General features: G+C 42.8%; 1 protein-coding gene and 1 non-coding gene across 2 annotated transcripts; both read left to right on the top strand.

Moving 5' to 3' along the window:
• Positions 1 to 2,430: 2,430 nt before the first annotated feature.
• trnat-agu (transfer RNA threonine (anticodon AGU)) lies at positions 2,431 to 2,504 on the top strand. The gene has a single exon. It is a non-coding gene; the product is annotated as a tRNA-Thr (tRNA).
• Positions 2,505 to 3,917: 1,413 nt separating this feature from the next.
• Positions 3,918 to 15,798, top strand: lrp3 (low density lipoprotein receptor-related protein 3). The gene is made up of 7 exons (XM_067595960.1): positions 3,918 to 4,767; positions 7,577 to 7,715; positions 8,057 to 8,262; positions 9,211 to 9,827; positions 10,157 to 10,629; positions 11,002 to 11,134; positions 11,522 to 15,798. The coding sequence occupies exons 1-7, from the start codon at positions 4,707 to 4,709 to the stop codon at positions 12,413 to 12,415; spliced, it is 2,523 nt and encodes an 840-aa protein (XP_067452061.1). The 5' UTR covers positions 3,918 to 4,706; the 3' UTR covers positions 12,416 to 15,798.
• Positions 15,799 to 16,494: the final 696 nt, after the last annotated feature.

Genomic DNA, 16,494 nt, shown 5'->3' with positions numbered 1-16,494 from the left:
AAAAACTACAACAGTGAGTTGTATCTAGCCAAGCAGACACTTTAATGTTGATACTAAAGAAATGGTAGAATTTTGGTTTATGGTGCCCAGAGCCTCAAAAAATACTTTATTCTAGAAACATCCTATTGACTAGAGCTGTCAGTGTTTTCAATGAAAAGCTTTCTGCCTAAGTATGATTGTCAACTAATTCTCATTAACTGTTGACAGCAAATACAACCTGGCCAAAATGCCATGATGCTCATTTATAGATGCGTCTCCTTCCAACGAAGTTTCCATCTTCAGTCAGTACCCAAAAACAGTGAATGAGATCACACTCTAACCTCCATCCAGTCTGAGTAAACATCAACAGTGTATCGCAGCAGCTTCACTAGAAATCAGGTTAGAGAGGCAGATCAGTTTTTTCTGTTTGAACTATATTCTACATGGTCTTATTGTGACTGAAGTCTATAGGGCTGCTTTTTTCTACATTTGGATAGGTTACACATACCCATGCATGCAGAGGCCTGACGTACAAATATTGGAGGAATGGTGTTACTACAAAATACACTTTTTGCCTGTCATGAATGAAACAGATGCCATATTATCAGTCAAGTATGTCTGTCACATGCAATCATTCAGGCACAATCACAAAAAAAACCCTAATAATATATGTGTATGGTAGAGGGGGAAAGTCTTGGGCAGTGACCTCATATTACTATTTTAATCCATAACCGTTCAGCTTTTCAGTTAAACCTCACTAGTTTTTCACTTTTTTGTTCCAAAATCGGAGGACTGGAAGATATGAGACAAGAGAAAAAAATCTGGATTATCATCATGAAGGAATGTGAGGAAAGCTGATGAGAAACACATTAATCCAGGATTCACTCTTCTGTGGTTTTACTTAGTCTGTTCTTGGTTGGCCAGGCAAAGCTGTAATGTGAAGACATGGCCACACAGAGGCAGTGCTGGGTTCAAATGAGGCTGAGCTCAAGTGCTGTTAGAGGGAGATGTTGTTCTTTTATATACCGTATACACCGATCAGCCATGACATTAAAATCACTGACAGGTAAAGTGAGTAATCTTATTAATAATCTTAATAATCTCATTACAATGTCATCTGTCTAGATGACTAGATCAGAACATCTCCCAAACAGCAGGTCTTGTGGGGTGTTCCCACTATGCAGTGGTCAGTACCTACCAAAAGTGGTCCAAGCAACCTGCAACAGGGTCATGAGTACCCAAGGCTCATTGATGCACATGGGGAGTGAAGTCTAACCCGTCTGGTCCAATCCCTCAAAGCAAAGCACAAATTGCTAAAAAAGTTAATGCTGGCTATGATAGACAGGTGTCAGAACACACAGTGCATCGCTGCGTAGCCACAAACCGGTCAGAGTGCTTGTGCTGGTAACTCTCCACTGCTGAAAATGCCTACAATAGGCATGTGAGCGTCAGAACCGGCCTGGTCTGATGAATCATGTTTTCTTTTACATCATGTGGACGGTATGTGTGTATTTTGTTTATCGTTTACCAAGGGAAGAGATGGCGCCAGGATGCACTATGGGAAGAAGACAAGCCGGTGGAGGCAGTGTGATGATCTGAGCAAAGTTCTGCTGGGAAACCTTGGGTTCTGACATTCAATGTACCATCTACCTAAACATTGTTGCAGACCAAGTACACCTCTTCAAGGTGTTGCCGTGGCCTCCAAATTTCCCAGATCTCAATCCAAACGAGCATGAAGGCCCCACCTCGCAATTTACAGGACTTAATGGATCTGCTGCTAAGGTCTTGGTGCCAGATACCAGAGGACACCTTCAGAGGTCTTTTTTCCTGCATCAGAGCTGTTTTGGCGGAAGGAGGGAGACCTACACAATAGAGGTGGTTTTAATGTGGAAAAATAAGTCCAATCCACTGTATATAGTGGCTGATTGGTGTGTTGCACTTTACCGACACACGCAGGTGTATCAGGAGAGGGGACACTGACATGACTGGAGAGAAACTGACATGTCTGTATCAGCTGTTTTTAACTAATTACCAGCATTTCATTCAAGGCAGCTCGACTGAGAGTTCACTGATATTCACTTACTAAGAACAAGTCATAAATGAGTGACTTAGTCTTAGCTGGCTGATGTTTTAGAAAATGGAAAAAGCCCTAAAGCCACCCTCCCATATTGTTATTGTGTGTATAGCTAGTTAATAAATACAACTTTAACAACTTGCAACTTAACACCATTCTTACAGTGACCAATTGAAAGTGCAATGTGCATCTTCAAAGGCCGTTTAGAAATGTGTCTGAGAAAAACGAAGCGAGAACGTTTTCGTTGTTGCTTACATGTTAGTTAATGTTATTTAAAAGTTAAAGTGAAATGACTGAAACAGTTACATCATTAATTGAAGTGAGTTCGTCGTGTAGTGAATCGTTGAAAAAAGCCTATTCCGGCCCTCTTCTTCACCGGCGCCGTGGCTTAGTTGGTTAAAGCGCCTGTCTAGTAAACAGGAGATCCTGGGTTCGAATCCCAGCGGTGCCTTTTTGCTTTTTCTTCTTTTTGCCATTGCCCCGTTAGTTTCTGTTGTTCCAAGCCGAGTGAGTCGCTGAGTATCAAAGGTGGAACCATTGCTTTCTTTTCTTCATCTAGATACACGCTGTGTGGTTGCGGTGACAATACAGATATTGAATGTAATTGTACCGTTTCTTTACTTTTGTCACTGAACTCTGTAATACATCTGTCTGGCCACACGAGGGCGGCAGTGAAACAGACCCCGAGACTACAATGGAGGGGGAAGAAAATTCAGAAACAACCGTAGCTTGCGTGCACACGTCGTTGCGACAAAAAATTTAGTGATCTATATTTCAGGGTAACATCTACGGTTTCTGTGCAAATGTGTATTCAGTTTAGTTCATTGGGAGAAGAGAAGAGGACCAATACACAAAGAAAAATGTGGAGCACTTTGTCCTGTTAGATGCGGCGACCCGAACATATAGTGAGCCACAATCACAGCGGAACTCTGATGTCGGTGTCTTCAAAATAAGACCTGCTATACGCAACTGTATAAATCTAAATCAGAGTATGTAATTACTTTTTGACACAGCAAGAAAAATACTTATCAAGATGTAAAAAGCTGACACTTGTCCACAGAGACAGAGCTGTACGGCTGCCAGAGGTGCAATCATGTATTTTGTGGTTATTTTGATTCAATTTTCTTGTTTTTATTTTTTTGAAATACATTTTGACATTAGGTATTTTTCTGTCAGTCAGTGTCACAAAATTATAGTGATTCAATGTTACAATTAGATACAAGACAATACAGTTAGAACAGGAGAAAGGAAAGGAGAGGAAAATTACATATTATATAGTCAGCCTTGGCCTATGTTGCCCGAAACATCAAATAACCAATGTATACTAGTCAACAAACTCTTTATATTCAAAATGCTTCAGGTTATTGCAGTTTTTCTCAATTGATTTCATACATTTCTGACAACTATTCTCGAAGACTGCAAATGCAGAGATCAAAACCTCAGGGAATTATCACAGACAGGAAATGGTTTATAAAACAAGTGCAGACTGAGTGTGGATTTCAAATGAGAGTCTTTTGCTCACAATATTCTCAATCTTGTTCCCAATGAAGCTGCTCACTCGCAGTGTGAGAATATGCAGAGGTACAAAACCTTTGACTCTGGAATCAATATGAAGACACATGTAAAGGGTCACCAGCTTCTGGGATGTAGGTCTGTGTGAATGTATGGTGGGAAATCTATGGTGGACAACAGTTCACCTACTTAGTTATAGTTGAATATTAAATAATGAGAGCTTCCATCAGACTGCAGTGCAGTAAATAAAGAGAGGCTCCAAACCAATCCAATAGTATCATTCATTCAACCTTTATTTATAACTGACAGATCATTGAGGGGCGACCCTCATTTACAATGATATCCAGTCAATTACAGAAACAAAGAAAAGGAAAATAACAAAGAAATATACTAACACAGAAAAGGCAATACCACACAGTGATGTCAAACAACTGCAAGTAGAGGTTGGGAGGTTAAAGATCAAGTTTCTAATGTTCTTAAGAGATTTTTTTTGAGTTTGACTTTGGAACATTTATAAATAAAGCTCTGATGTCCAGGTCACAATCTGACATGAAACTATGTGACGGCATCTGCAGTAAAGCTGCCTAACCAGGAAGCATTACAGCAGGTGTGATGTGTAAACAAATCTAGGAGCCGATGTAAATGACAGGAAGGATATGGAGTAGAAAACTGCAGGAAATGTTTCCGCACTGAAAGACTGCAGCTGTGAGGTCTTGATTCAAAGCTCTGAGCTGAAAAACAAAGTTGTTCTTTTCTTACAGTATTTGTGATTTCGGTGATTGTACGACGAGTTTTGAGAACACGACGCCTTTTCGAGCACGCATTTGCTGTTTTGCGAGCCCAGTTTCGGTGTTTATGTTTCCTGTTAGTTAAAACGCTTGTTTCAAACAGTGCGTCAGAACAGCTGCGTGTATTTTGGACGAATTGACCGGAAACCGCGTTGTTTGCTGTCGCTAACTTGACCGTGGTGTCTTTGGCTGCCGCTGCGAAGGACACAATGCTTTTTCGCAGTGAGGATCTCTCGGTGTGCGCGGTGTGTCTGAGCTGAAAACAGATGCGGGAGCCTCGCTGGAGGATGTCCAATAAACAGTGGAAATCGTGCCGGAGATAATAGCAGAAGTCCCCCCGGCAGCACCGGACCATGGGACTGACGGAGCTGCTGCTCGGGCTGCTGTGGTTCCGCTCTGCTCTGCTCGGTGCAGGTGAGGAACAACAATGCATCTACTGCTGTAATGTTTAAATGGAGCTTTACTCATGTGTGTTATGAAAACCCAACTGTAAATATGGTTGTGCACGAGTGATGCCAAGTATCCAAGCAAATCCATGAACTGATGTAATGTCTGTTTGTGGTTGATAAAACCTCTCTATCGTCATTGGAGGTCCTGCATACCACTGACTACCACAGCCCCAGCAGAGCACTTATAAAAACCTGGTGTTCACACCCGAGGAGGAGTAGTGGGTGTTATTTTTCCCCCCTGCTTTCTCCTGTGTCACTGAGATCAAGTGCTGTGATAGATATACACATAGTGTTTTCATGTTGTGATCGGATGGAGTGAGAAGATGAGGCGATCATTCTCCTGTATTGATCTGTGGTGGGTAAATGATCAGGGTTAGTGTGGAAACATGGATGCTCTTTCACAAATGTGATGCTGCTATCAGCATTACATCACTGCTTCTCTGCAGCCAGTCAATCCCTCTCTCTCTCTCTCTCTCTCCCTCCCCCCTCCCTGCCCTCTCTCTCTCTATTACTGTATCACAGCTTGCACTTAAGTGGCATGAAAATAATGAAAATAAAGGAGAAAGCTGCCAAACCAACACACAGGTCAACAGTTTTAGATTTTATTGTGTGTGTGTGTGTGTGTGTGTGTCATAGGTTAATTTTGTTAATTGGGGACAGCTTGTCCAACAAGGGACAAAAGCCATGTCCCCAGTTGGGAAAAAGCTGATTTTTGGGGGTCAGTAGTTCAGGTTAGGCTTAGGCAAATAGTGGTTATGGTTCGGGTAACTCTCCAGAAAATTAATGTAAGTCTATGTTATGTCCCCAAAAGTCCTCTAGGGCAATGTGTGTGTTTGTGTGTGTGTGTCTGTGAGGAGAGAAGGGAACCAACCAGCTCTCACCCACACACACACACCATTAAACACACACTATCCCATGCACGTGTCGGTACTTGTTTGACCTGGCACCTTTTCACACACGAAAGTATCAGGAAGATCAAAGTGACACACACACAAACACACACATACACACACGCACACGCACACCTAGCTGTAGTTTCATAGCTGAGGAAGCAGAAGACTTGATGTGTTGTTACATTTAATGTAGTGAGGCCAGTATCTGCTTATCTCAGCAGTTTTTTAGACACTTTTCAGAGCTTCAGAGGATTAAATTCAGCTTTTTCATAAACATAAACAACATGGATGAAAAATTGAAGGGTTTAACATAATATAGCTAAATGAAAACCAAAGCGTACTCCACTTGTTCCAATTTTGAGGTAATTGTACTTGATTATCTGTCTAGTTTCTTACTTTATAGGTTTACTCCAGTACATGTCAGAGGGTAATATTGTCATTTTTACTACTTCTACTGCATTTATCTGACAGCTGTAGTTACTTCCCAGTTTAAGATTTTACCTAAAAAAAACATATGATGAGCTTATAAAATATAAAAATGCAATTTTTCACCCAAAAAGCTTAGAGAGATCAGAGAAAAGCCAACAAAACTCATGCAAATTTACAAAACTTTTTTCTTATTCTTTTTTCTTCCTTCCTACCCCAACGTTTTTGATTTCTCCTTTATAATAACTCTTGCTGTGATCTGATTTGACTCGTTGTGACAAGTCCGGAGCAAACAAGGTCAAAGTTCAAATAATTTGAATTTGTGCAGAGACTTGACAGAGATGCAACATCTAAACCAGTGAACTCCACCTTGAGAGCATCCTGAGGTTTTAATTTGATGATCATAGATCATTACGTCATCTATAAGTTGTGTGATATCATTTGGCTCGACTATATAGATCTAATACTGACTATTTTATCCAGTCCGGTGCGTGTGTGTGTGTGTGTGTGTGTGTTGTGTTTTTATGGTAAGGGAAGCTGTGTCCAGGTAGTCGATATCCTTCACTGAGCTCTAAATGACCCCCTCCACCTCCCCTGCCAACAGTTTCACTCTGCTGACTTCACAGATTCATCAAGAAAGCCAGAAACAAACACACACACTCAGCAGAACTCTGCACACTCTCTGCTGTGTGTCAATGATGGATGTTAAGTAGCTCAGATAATGTTCTTTCTCTGTGGTTGTGGTTAATTAAGCAGTGGTCAGACAGCCTCTTCTTGCATGTGTCTCATTCCTTCATTGGCATTAAGAAGTAATGAGATGATTAAACATCAACTTACAGCTCTTTGTTCTTGTTCTCAATAGAAGAAAGAGAATAAAATCCCTTGCTGATTGTGCCCTGGCATCTCAATTTAAGGATGTCATTATTGCCTCGCTCAGATCTTTTCAAACAGCTGTTATCAAACAGCCTTTGCTTATTACAGAACAATATGATTCATTGCCTGCACTCACACTGAGGTCTGTGTCTTATTCCTGCTGCTCCTCTTGGCCACCTCACACTGTGTGTTGTTCCCTGGAGCAATGCTGTGATGGCAGCAAGCGATGCTGTTGCCTTGGCTGCAAGTTTGACTGCTGCTGCTTCTGTTTTAGTCTCCATGTGATCAGCACAGAGCTCTGCCCTGAAAGACACTAAGGTCACTTGTGTTGTCGGGGCGTTGTTTTTAAGTTTTTGCACTAATCAAAGACAAAACATGAGGATAAAGCTTTTGTAGAGTGCAGAAGCAATGTGACAACATCTTTTAATGCATCTGTCAAGTGTCAGTGTTCCTGGTACTGGTCTGCTCAGATCACGATGTATTTTGTTGGTGACACATGAGCAAAGTCTACAACACGATCGCAGAGACCAACCTCACTAATGTGTGTGTTCCCATCTCCGTGTGTCTCTCTTTGTCACCCAGCGGGCTGCAGTGAGCGGGTGGAGGTCCATACAGAGCGGAGGGGTGTGATCTACAGCCCATCCTGGCCTTTAAACTACCCTCCTGGAGTCAACTGCAGCTGGCATATCCAGGGAGGTCAGGGAGAGGTCATTACCATCAGGTAGATCTCCAACCACACACATACACTATCACTCTATATAAATATGGACGACGCTTTGCAAAAGTGAAGCCAAATTATGTGACATCATTTAGAGCCAGAGTCACGCCCCCTCAGCCATTTGACGTGATTTTTTAGTTTGGCTCGTGTCCCATCCACTAACATGGAGGGGGCGGGACTTATGACTTATGACCAGCCACCAGGGGGCGATCGAGATATTTTGGCTCCGCTTTTGGGGAGCTGTTATGACGTCCATACTTATATACAGTCAATGTACAGTACATACAGCACATATAACATTTGCTGTGGAATAAACATCTGGAATCATCAATGTTCTGCCCCAGTTTCCGTAACTTTGACGTGACGGAGTCTGGACATTGTTTGGGAGACTGGCTCCTGCTGGCTCCTACATGGAACGGGGAATCTAGGCTGTGTGGCTCCATGCTGCCTCCTCCCTTCATCTCCACCAGGGGGCGTGTTTGGCTTTACTTCCACTCTCAAGCCAACAGCTCCGGGCAAGCCCAGGGCTTCCGCCTTTCCTACATCAGAGGTGAGCTGAAAGATATCTGTCCTGCACCTAACCCGAGTGAGTCCACATCTGTAGTTTTATCATGAGTGAAATTATAATAATGTAAATGATAAGAGATATATTTTAAAGCCTTGTCACACAATTTAACACAATGAAAAAATCATAATATCCTCTCAGTCCCCATGTTTCATCATAGTAGTATTTTTATTCCAGTATGTTGCTTTGAAATTCATCACCCTGTCACTAGAGATCTCTATTAGATCCTGGCTCTACTTTAGTTGGTTACTTATCTCTACTGTTAAAATGTGACATTATTATGTGCATCAGTTATTGATAAACTGTTGGAAGTCATTGTTGCAGCTTTGGGGCAGACACTTTTATTCTGTTAGGTGAAACAGCCTGTTTACTTTACTGAACCTAACCAAACCTTAAGGCGTCATTAAGCTCCAACCAAAGTGCTTGTTAGATGGTTGAACAACGTCTGAAACACCTTTACAATGCTGGAAATATCAAGAAAAAAATATGTTTCTATCTAATAAGTTAGCCTTTATTGTCCTCTTCACATTTATGCAATTAAGATAACAGGTTATCGGATCGATAACAACCACAACAAACAGATAATTATCAGTTATCATATTCTGCCCTGGAATTCCATGTTGGTGCATCTCTAAATGTTGTACTTTTTTTTGAGTGATTTGTTGTTTCTAGTCTTTTACAATGAGATGAATCCTGTTCTTCTCATCAAGCACCATTAAAGTGTATGTGTTTACTCCGTATGTGTGTATTTGGGAGGGATGTTAGAAAAGACCAGATCTGTTACCACCATTGTGTGTAACAGAGTTTACTGTTGGTTCAGGTTGTTTGTGATTCTGCACTGAGCCAACATGTTGTCAGTCTGTCTTATGTTTAAGTGTTTTTCCTAAACGTTAGTAGCTGCTGTTCTAGTCTGTCAGTTTCTTTCCTCTGTAGGTCGCCTGGGTCAGAGCAGCTGTCAGTCAGATGAGTTCCTCTGTGGGAATGGGAAGTGTCTCCCTCACTCCTGGAAGTGCAACGGTCAGGATGAATGTGGCGATGCCACAGACGAACGCAGCTGCTCCCCTCCTCCCACCGAGGCCCGGCCTGGCCTCTGTCCCTTCGGCTCCCTTCCGTGCACGGAGGCTCACTCCACCCGCTGTCTGCCGGCTTCCCTTCGCTGCAACGGAGCCCCAGACTGTCCCGATGGCACCGATGAACTAGGTTGCCCTGACACCACCTGTGGCAAACGACTGGGGAACTTTTATGGCTCCTTTGCCTCCCCAGATTTTTTCCGGGCTAACCGGAGCTCTGTGAAGGAGCTGAGGTGTTCCTGGTTGCTGGACACCCAGGACCCCAAGCCCATCGTGCTGCAGCTGGACCTGCAGCTGGGGCCCGGAGACTCGCTGCATGTCTACGACGGCCTGCTGCAGCGGGCGGAGCACCTCTTACAGGTGTTGTCCTATCATAACAACCGGCGTCCGGCATTGCTGGAGTCAAGCCGAGGACAGATGAGTGTGTTGTACATGGCCCAGCCTCACAGCCCCGGGCATGGCTTCAACGCCACATACCAGGTACTGCAAACTGGGAATATTGTATCCCATTTTTCAGAAAACTAAAACATTAATCTCCATCCCTCCTTCACAACTCGTGGTTTAAACCTCCATCATTAACATTCTCCTTTCTCTCCATCTACATATGTGTCAGTACTGAAAGTGTCAATCTTCTTCAGGGTTCCTCTGACCATTTCCTTGTGTCCTAAAGAATCAAAGCTTTCTTGATTCGTCTGGTCGATAGAGACAGTAGCTGTTCTGTTGGTGCACAGAACACAATTAATCAAGCAGAGAACAAGTGATCCTCTTCGGTGTCTAGACAGTGACGTATTTCTCCTCCACCCATCCAGGTCAAAGGCTACTGTTTTCCCGGCGAGCGTCCCTGCGGCAGTGATCAGGGCTGCTACTCTGAACGGCAACGCTGCGACGGCTACTGGCACTGCCCATCTGGTCGCGATGAGGAGGCCTGTCCAACGTGCCCGGACGGGGAGTTCCCCTGCGAGGGCGGCACAGGAATGTGCTACCCAGCCTCTGAGCGCTGCAACAACCAGAAGAGGTGCCCAGACGGGTCAGATGAGAAGAACTGCTATGACTGCCAACCTGGAAACTTCCATTGTGGGACTAACTTGTGCATCTTTGAGACATGGCGATGTGATGGCCAGGAGGACTGCCTAGATGGGAGTGACGAGAGGGACTGCATGGCAGCGGTGCCCAGGAAAGTGATCACGGCCGCTCTGATCGGCAGTCTGGTCTGCAGCCTCCTGCTGGTCATTGCCCTCGGCTGTGCTCTCAAACTCCACTCCCTCAGAAGTAGAGAATACAGGTGAGGACAGAACATTCCTTTCTTTTTCTTTTGCATATTATTTACTTGTTTTTCTTCATCTCTTTCATTTATTTAGTGCTAATTTATTTGGTACTGTTACCACAACAAGCTTAAAACATTTTATCTTCACATTATCGCAATCTTTTGCATCTAATTGCTGTTGATGAACAAGTAGAGCTGCAACAATTGGCTGATTCATTGATTAGTCAATCAGTAGAAAATTAATCTGCAACTATTTTGGTAGTTGAATTTTCGTTTTGTGTTTGACTCCCCATCTCTCTTCACTTTAATTTTCTCTGTCACGCTTTCTCTTTCCCTCTTTTCTGCTGTCTGTTAATTCTTCCTGTTCTTCTCCCCCTCTCTCCTCTGTAGAGCTTTTGAAACTCAGATGACTCGCATGGAGGCGGAGTTTGTTCAGAGAGAGGCTCCACCTTCTTACGGTCAGCTGATTGCCCAGGGTCTCATCCCTCCAGTGGAGGATTTCCCAGTGTACAACCCCACACAGGTAACATACTCACATACGGTAATACACTCATGGCCCTACTTTTCTTAAAGCAGCTATAATCTATATTTTTTATAATTATAAACAATGTATTAAATGTGTAATGTGAGAGGCATTGCCTGAAGTGATATACATAAAGAGAATTGTCACCTGACTCAGTGGTCCCCCGACAGAGCTTTATAGTCATAGCTTTATAGCTCATTGTTTAGTTGTCCAGCTGCAACTACACAGTTTTGGTTCAGTTTGGTCACACCGGAATCATTTTTGTTGTTTTAAGATAAAAAAAGCTCTAAAAACCTACTGTACACTACCTGCTCAGCTCAGAACGTCTGCTGACCATGGCTGATATACTCTGTGTCTACCTCCCTGTCTGTCCGCCCCTTTTTCCAGGCCTCTGTGTTACAGAACCTGCGGTTGGCGATGCGCAGACAGATCAGACGTCACTCAACACGGCGTTCCACCTCCTCCTCCTCTCGTCGTCGTCTCGAGCATCTGTGGAGTCGCCTATTCCACAGTGAAGGGCGAGCCAGAGGGCACGCCCCTCTGCTTGACCCCCCTGGTCCTACGCAGATCACCCTGGGGCTCCACAGCTACCGAACTGTGGGGGAGCAGGGGCCCCAGGCCAGGGCCAGGTCTGGAGCTGGTTTCGGGGATGAGGTTGATTTGGTGGGTATGCCGGGCTCCTGCTGCTCAGCTACCATGGACCTGCAGCCCTGCATGTCAGAGAGCCCTGCGTCTCCTCTCTCCTACCAGTCATTGGACAGTCCAGAGGACGAGGAACTGTCACCTGTCTGCAGGGAAGGCAGCAGGGCTCCACAGTCCGAGTCTTCCACTCCTGGCCAGACTGACTCTTCAACCCACAGCCAACCTCCTCTCACCCCCCAGGAAGCCTCTGTACCCCTGTGCCACCCCCGGGCATCTAGAAAACTGGTTCTAGAACTGGCAGTTAACCTGAAGGGTGTTTCCCTGAGACGTTACTCCCCCTTGGGGCCTCTATCGCCTATCTCACCCCTTGTGTTTCCTAGCAGCTCCCAGACACCGACAACCCAACCTCACACCCAGGGGCTGGTGGGGACTTCACCCACAGAGCCCTCATCTTCCTCTGTGCAAGCAGAGGACAGCGACAGCCACTGTACAGTGGAAGTGCCAAGTAGGGAAATAAGAAGCAGGGAAAAAAGTGTGGAAGAGAGGAGAAGGGAGGGCAAGAGCAGGCTGTGCAGGTTCAGCAGGACCCTCAGTGACGAAGAAGGAGATTCAGGGAGGGAGACAACACCCCTACCTTAGCCCTGCACATATAGGAAGTACAGTGTCAGACCCAGTAAAATATAGTTAGCTCATGTCCATTCAACACGTTGAATGCACACAAATTTGCATATGCAGAAAATTATGCAGTCTCTTCCTAAGATGAATAAAACCAGCGTTGGTAGTACTCATGGTCTGTGTTGTATATCCCCTTGTTAAACTCTGTGCTCATGCAGGAGCTTAATGCTGACTCCCACAATTTAATAAGAAAAGACAACAACGCCCCTATTTAACTGTTTGGAAATGAACTCATCATGAGCCTTTGAAAGAAAATCAAAGTCATTTCTGGCCACCAGTACCAATACAATATTGGCAACATGTTCTTACAATGCCAAAGCAGCCTTTGTGTGGTTACCCAGAGCCATTATGCACCGTTATATACTGTGAACCATAATAGCCTATTGAGTGATCACATATTGATCTGATTAATTATCCTACGCTCTGTCTTATTCCCACTTTATTGTACAAGGTCATATTATTATTGTTGAATGACATTTCTAGGAGGTCATAGTCAGTCGCCATATCAAACGATAAGCCTGGCGGTATTTTCTATTTTTGTCATTGTCAACAAATCGCATGTAAAGACCAAAACCAACAGTGCCCAAAGGTTCCTGCTAAAGTTGTAAATCTTGGAAAAATGTACCACAAATGTATACTTTCATTTTCAACTGAGATTAAATTGCCCCCTAGTTTTACATTATTTCAATTAAATATCCTTCCGTCATGGACTTATATAGCTGGAGACCTTATTTCACTACAGCAAGTCAAATTTTGAATAAAGCAATTAAATGGTATTAAATCACAGGCAGAGCAGATGGTCACACTGAGCCTGATAGCGCCCTGCTACACAACACAAGAACCACAGACTGAACAACAACCCACATTAGCTTTCCTGGCAAAGTCTCCTTTTTATCTAACTTACAAACATGAACACACATCTTGTTCTGCACCTTAGCTTGTTGAACGAGCCACCAAACAAACACTCACCGGGAGAAGGTGCACTTAGCAGGCTAGATAGCAAGTTAGCTGCTCGGCTGCAGCACATTACATGAGCACATGTAAATGTACCTGAAAATGGGATTTTAGTTGGACTTTAAAAAAGCTAATTAAATAAACTTAAACTGCTGGACACTGTAGTTTTTAGAAAATATGACTTGGGTAAAAATACAAGTAAAAAGTGTATTTATTAGGCACTATTTTCAGTCATGGACTTATTTACAGCATCAGGATGGTTTATGTGGGATTGAGTCAAAATAAACTACAGTGTTTGTGTTCTTTGTAATGAAGGAACATGTCAACCAGTGTGCAAAATGTGGCTCCTTGTTGTGGTTTTAGTAGTTTTGGACAACAATAGAGCTTTATGGCACAGAGGAGTAAGATATACCAGGCTTTGGATACAAAGACAATACTTGTTGGTTTTGGTCTTTTCATGACACTTGTTAAAAAGAAAATACAGAATATCACCAGAATCACCTTTGAACCACTTTAACACTTGTGCAGTGTCTCTTAATCACAAAGTTGTTCAATCATCAAGCCTTTGTCAGTATTTATTCAACATATGCATTTCAAGTGCTATTCATATTCAGTGCTAACAATTTCTCCAATGACACCTTGACCCCTTTTAATTATGTTTTGGAAGTTGTATCAAATTGAATTTTCAATTCAACGTGTTAAACTTGATATAACATCATTTTAAAAAAGCCAAATCTGAAGGGAAAACAAGCTGGTGAGAGTAGAGAAACCTGTACCTCTGCTCAGCCCCTCTTACTCTTCCTCCTTTTAAAATCCAAACAGTCCTCTCAAACACGCCTTCCCTCACTTAAACAAACCTGCCTCCCCAGTGTCTATTTCAGCTCTGATTTCCATTCAGAGCAGTTTATGTGAATGTTGGCAAGAGAGACTTCATTCAAAATATCGATTGTTAGTTGGATTATCTTCATCTTAGCAGTACCTCTGTAGTGCTGCTGACTGGTCTCTGCAGACATCTGGACTGCTGGTCTGTACCAGTGGAAATTCATATCTATGCTGTGGAATTTTCTATGACAGGATGTTAAAGCAAAGACATCTATTTTTCAGTCTTCGGTGGAGACCTGTACTAGTTCTACTTCATATTTCCCTTTCTGCCTTGACATAACAGTGAACTTGATTGAACCTGGTTGCCTGTGTCTCTGATGCTTTTTGTAAAGCTTGTCTGTCCAAGATATGACGCTGGTGACCTTTTACTAATCACAGTTGGACTTCTAAAGAATGTACCAGTTTAATTTATCTTAAAATCAATGAATTTCTCCCTCTTTTACAGCATCATATTGATACTGAACAGAAAAGTCTCAGTAGTGCAGGTTGAGAGAGTATGTGAAACAACCAGCAGTGCAAAGCTGGATAGTTTTTGTTTGTTTGCTACAGTGTCAGGTTTCTGCACTGTCTTTCCTGCTGTATTTTCTTTAAATGAGCTGAATGTGCCATGCGACCCTCATGTGCTTCCTTCTTATAGAAGTTTTGTCATAAACAGCTGCTACATGTTATGTGCCATTAGAGATATCACCATAACCCCTCCAAAGTAATTTCTGCTATTCCTTATTCCTAGTTTTCGCATAATGTGCTGTTTTTTGTGCTCATTTTTCCTCATACCTCGTTATTTAAGTTCAAAGCCTGTCCGTGCTCATTTGACTTAAAGTGAAATAGTTTAGCTGCTGTGTGAAAAACCCGAACACATATCTATGTCCTTACTTGCTTTGTCATGTACAGACGTGTGTCAAAGATGCCTTAATGCCTTGCTGTTGTAATGATAGAAGTCAGTGACAGCTGTGGTTTACATGTTTGAAGAGATTAAATTTGCCCTTGTATCTAGACCCAGCTTGGCACCTTCGGTTGGTACAACTTTGATTGACTGCTCTGGAGTTACTGTGCACGACTGCATCAGGAATCTTGTCTCTGGGATTATTATGGCAGGGAGCTAGGGAAAAGGAAACGTCTTCCAATTACCTAATTCCAGTGTATTTGACTGTTTATTTAAGTGATAAGCCTCCACATTCTTGACTTCATGGTTTTAGCACACAGGTAAACACACTGGATCAAGGGCATTGGAAAGTAAAGCACTACTGAACCAGGTTGTCTAATGACATCTCTCCTCGCTGTTTGATTTGGAGTAACATGCTTCTTCCCCATAAAAAGGCAGAAGTGAACCTATGTGTTTGTATGAAACCATTTCTCTCATTTTGAGAACTATATTTGTATATTTTGTGCCGAAAGAGAAATGCTACCATGACATAGTGGGATTTGCTGATCAAAACCCTGTACATTAAATCATTAGGTTTATTTGTCATTGTTTTCTGTGCCTGCAGTTAATAAATCTGAAGCTGTTTGAATCATTTGCCTTTTTTCTTTTAAGTCTACCGATTATTTTCTCTGCATCAAGTTTTCTGAAAAACGAGATGCAATGTTACTGGCAGAACTACTTCTAAAATACTGGTAGTTTATTTTATTCTGTGCATTTTCCCCACAATATTTAGTCAGTTATTTGACTTTACTTATTTTGTAGTAACAATGTCACAGTTAAAGAGTCTACAGCCATGCTAGTGGCTCTTTAAGGCTGTACCATGGATGTGGGTTGTACGTTAACAGCAGTGCTTAGCTAAATGCTAATGTCAGTATTTGAACACAATGACAATGCTAACATGCCGATAATTAGCAGGGATAACGTTTACCTTTGTCACCATCTTAGTTTAGAGTGATAGCATCCTGACATCACTAATTAGCATGTAACACAAAGAACTGGTGAGGCTTGAATGTCATTAGTTAGCAAGTAGTTGGCCATAAACCGAAGTATCAGACAAATAAAAATTATTTAACTGATGGTGGCACAAGAGAAAAACGAGTCAGGAGTCATCAGAGTTTTTTTGGGTTCATCACCTGGGGACCATGAATGTCTTTACAAAGTGGTGGACCAACCAACATACCATCAGGCTGACATTACCATTTATAAAGGCCGCAAATGTGATTTGCCCTCCTGTTTAAAAGTAATGGCAGGGACCACAAGTAAAGGTTTATTTGACACACCTGAA

This window comes from Thunnus thynnus, chromosome 1 (genome assembly GCF_963924715.1).
Source record: "Thunnus thynnus chromosome 1, fThuThy2.1, whole genome shotgun sequence".
NCBI lineage: Eukaryota > Metazoa > Chordata > Actinopteri > Scombriformes > Scombridae > Thunnus > Thunnus thynnus.
This window is presented reverse-complemented; position numbering and strand designations above follow the sequence as displayed.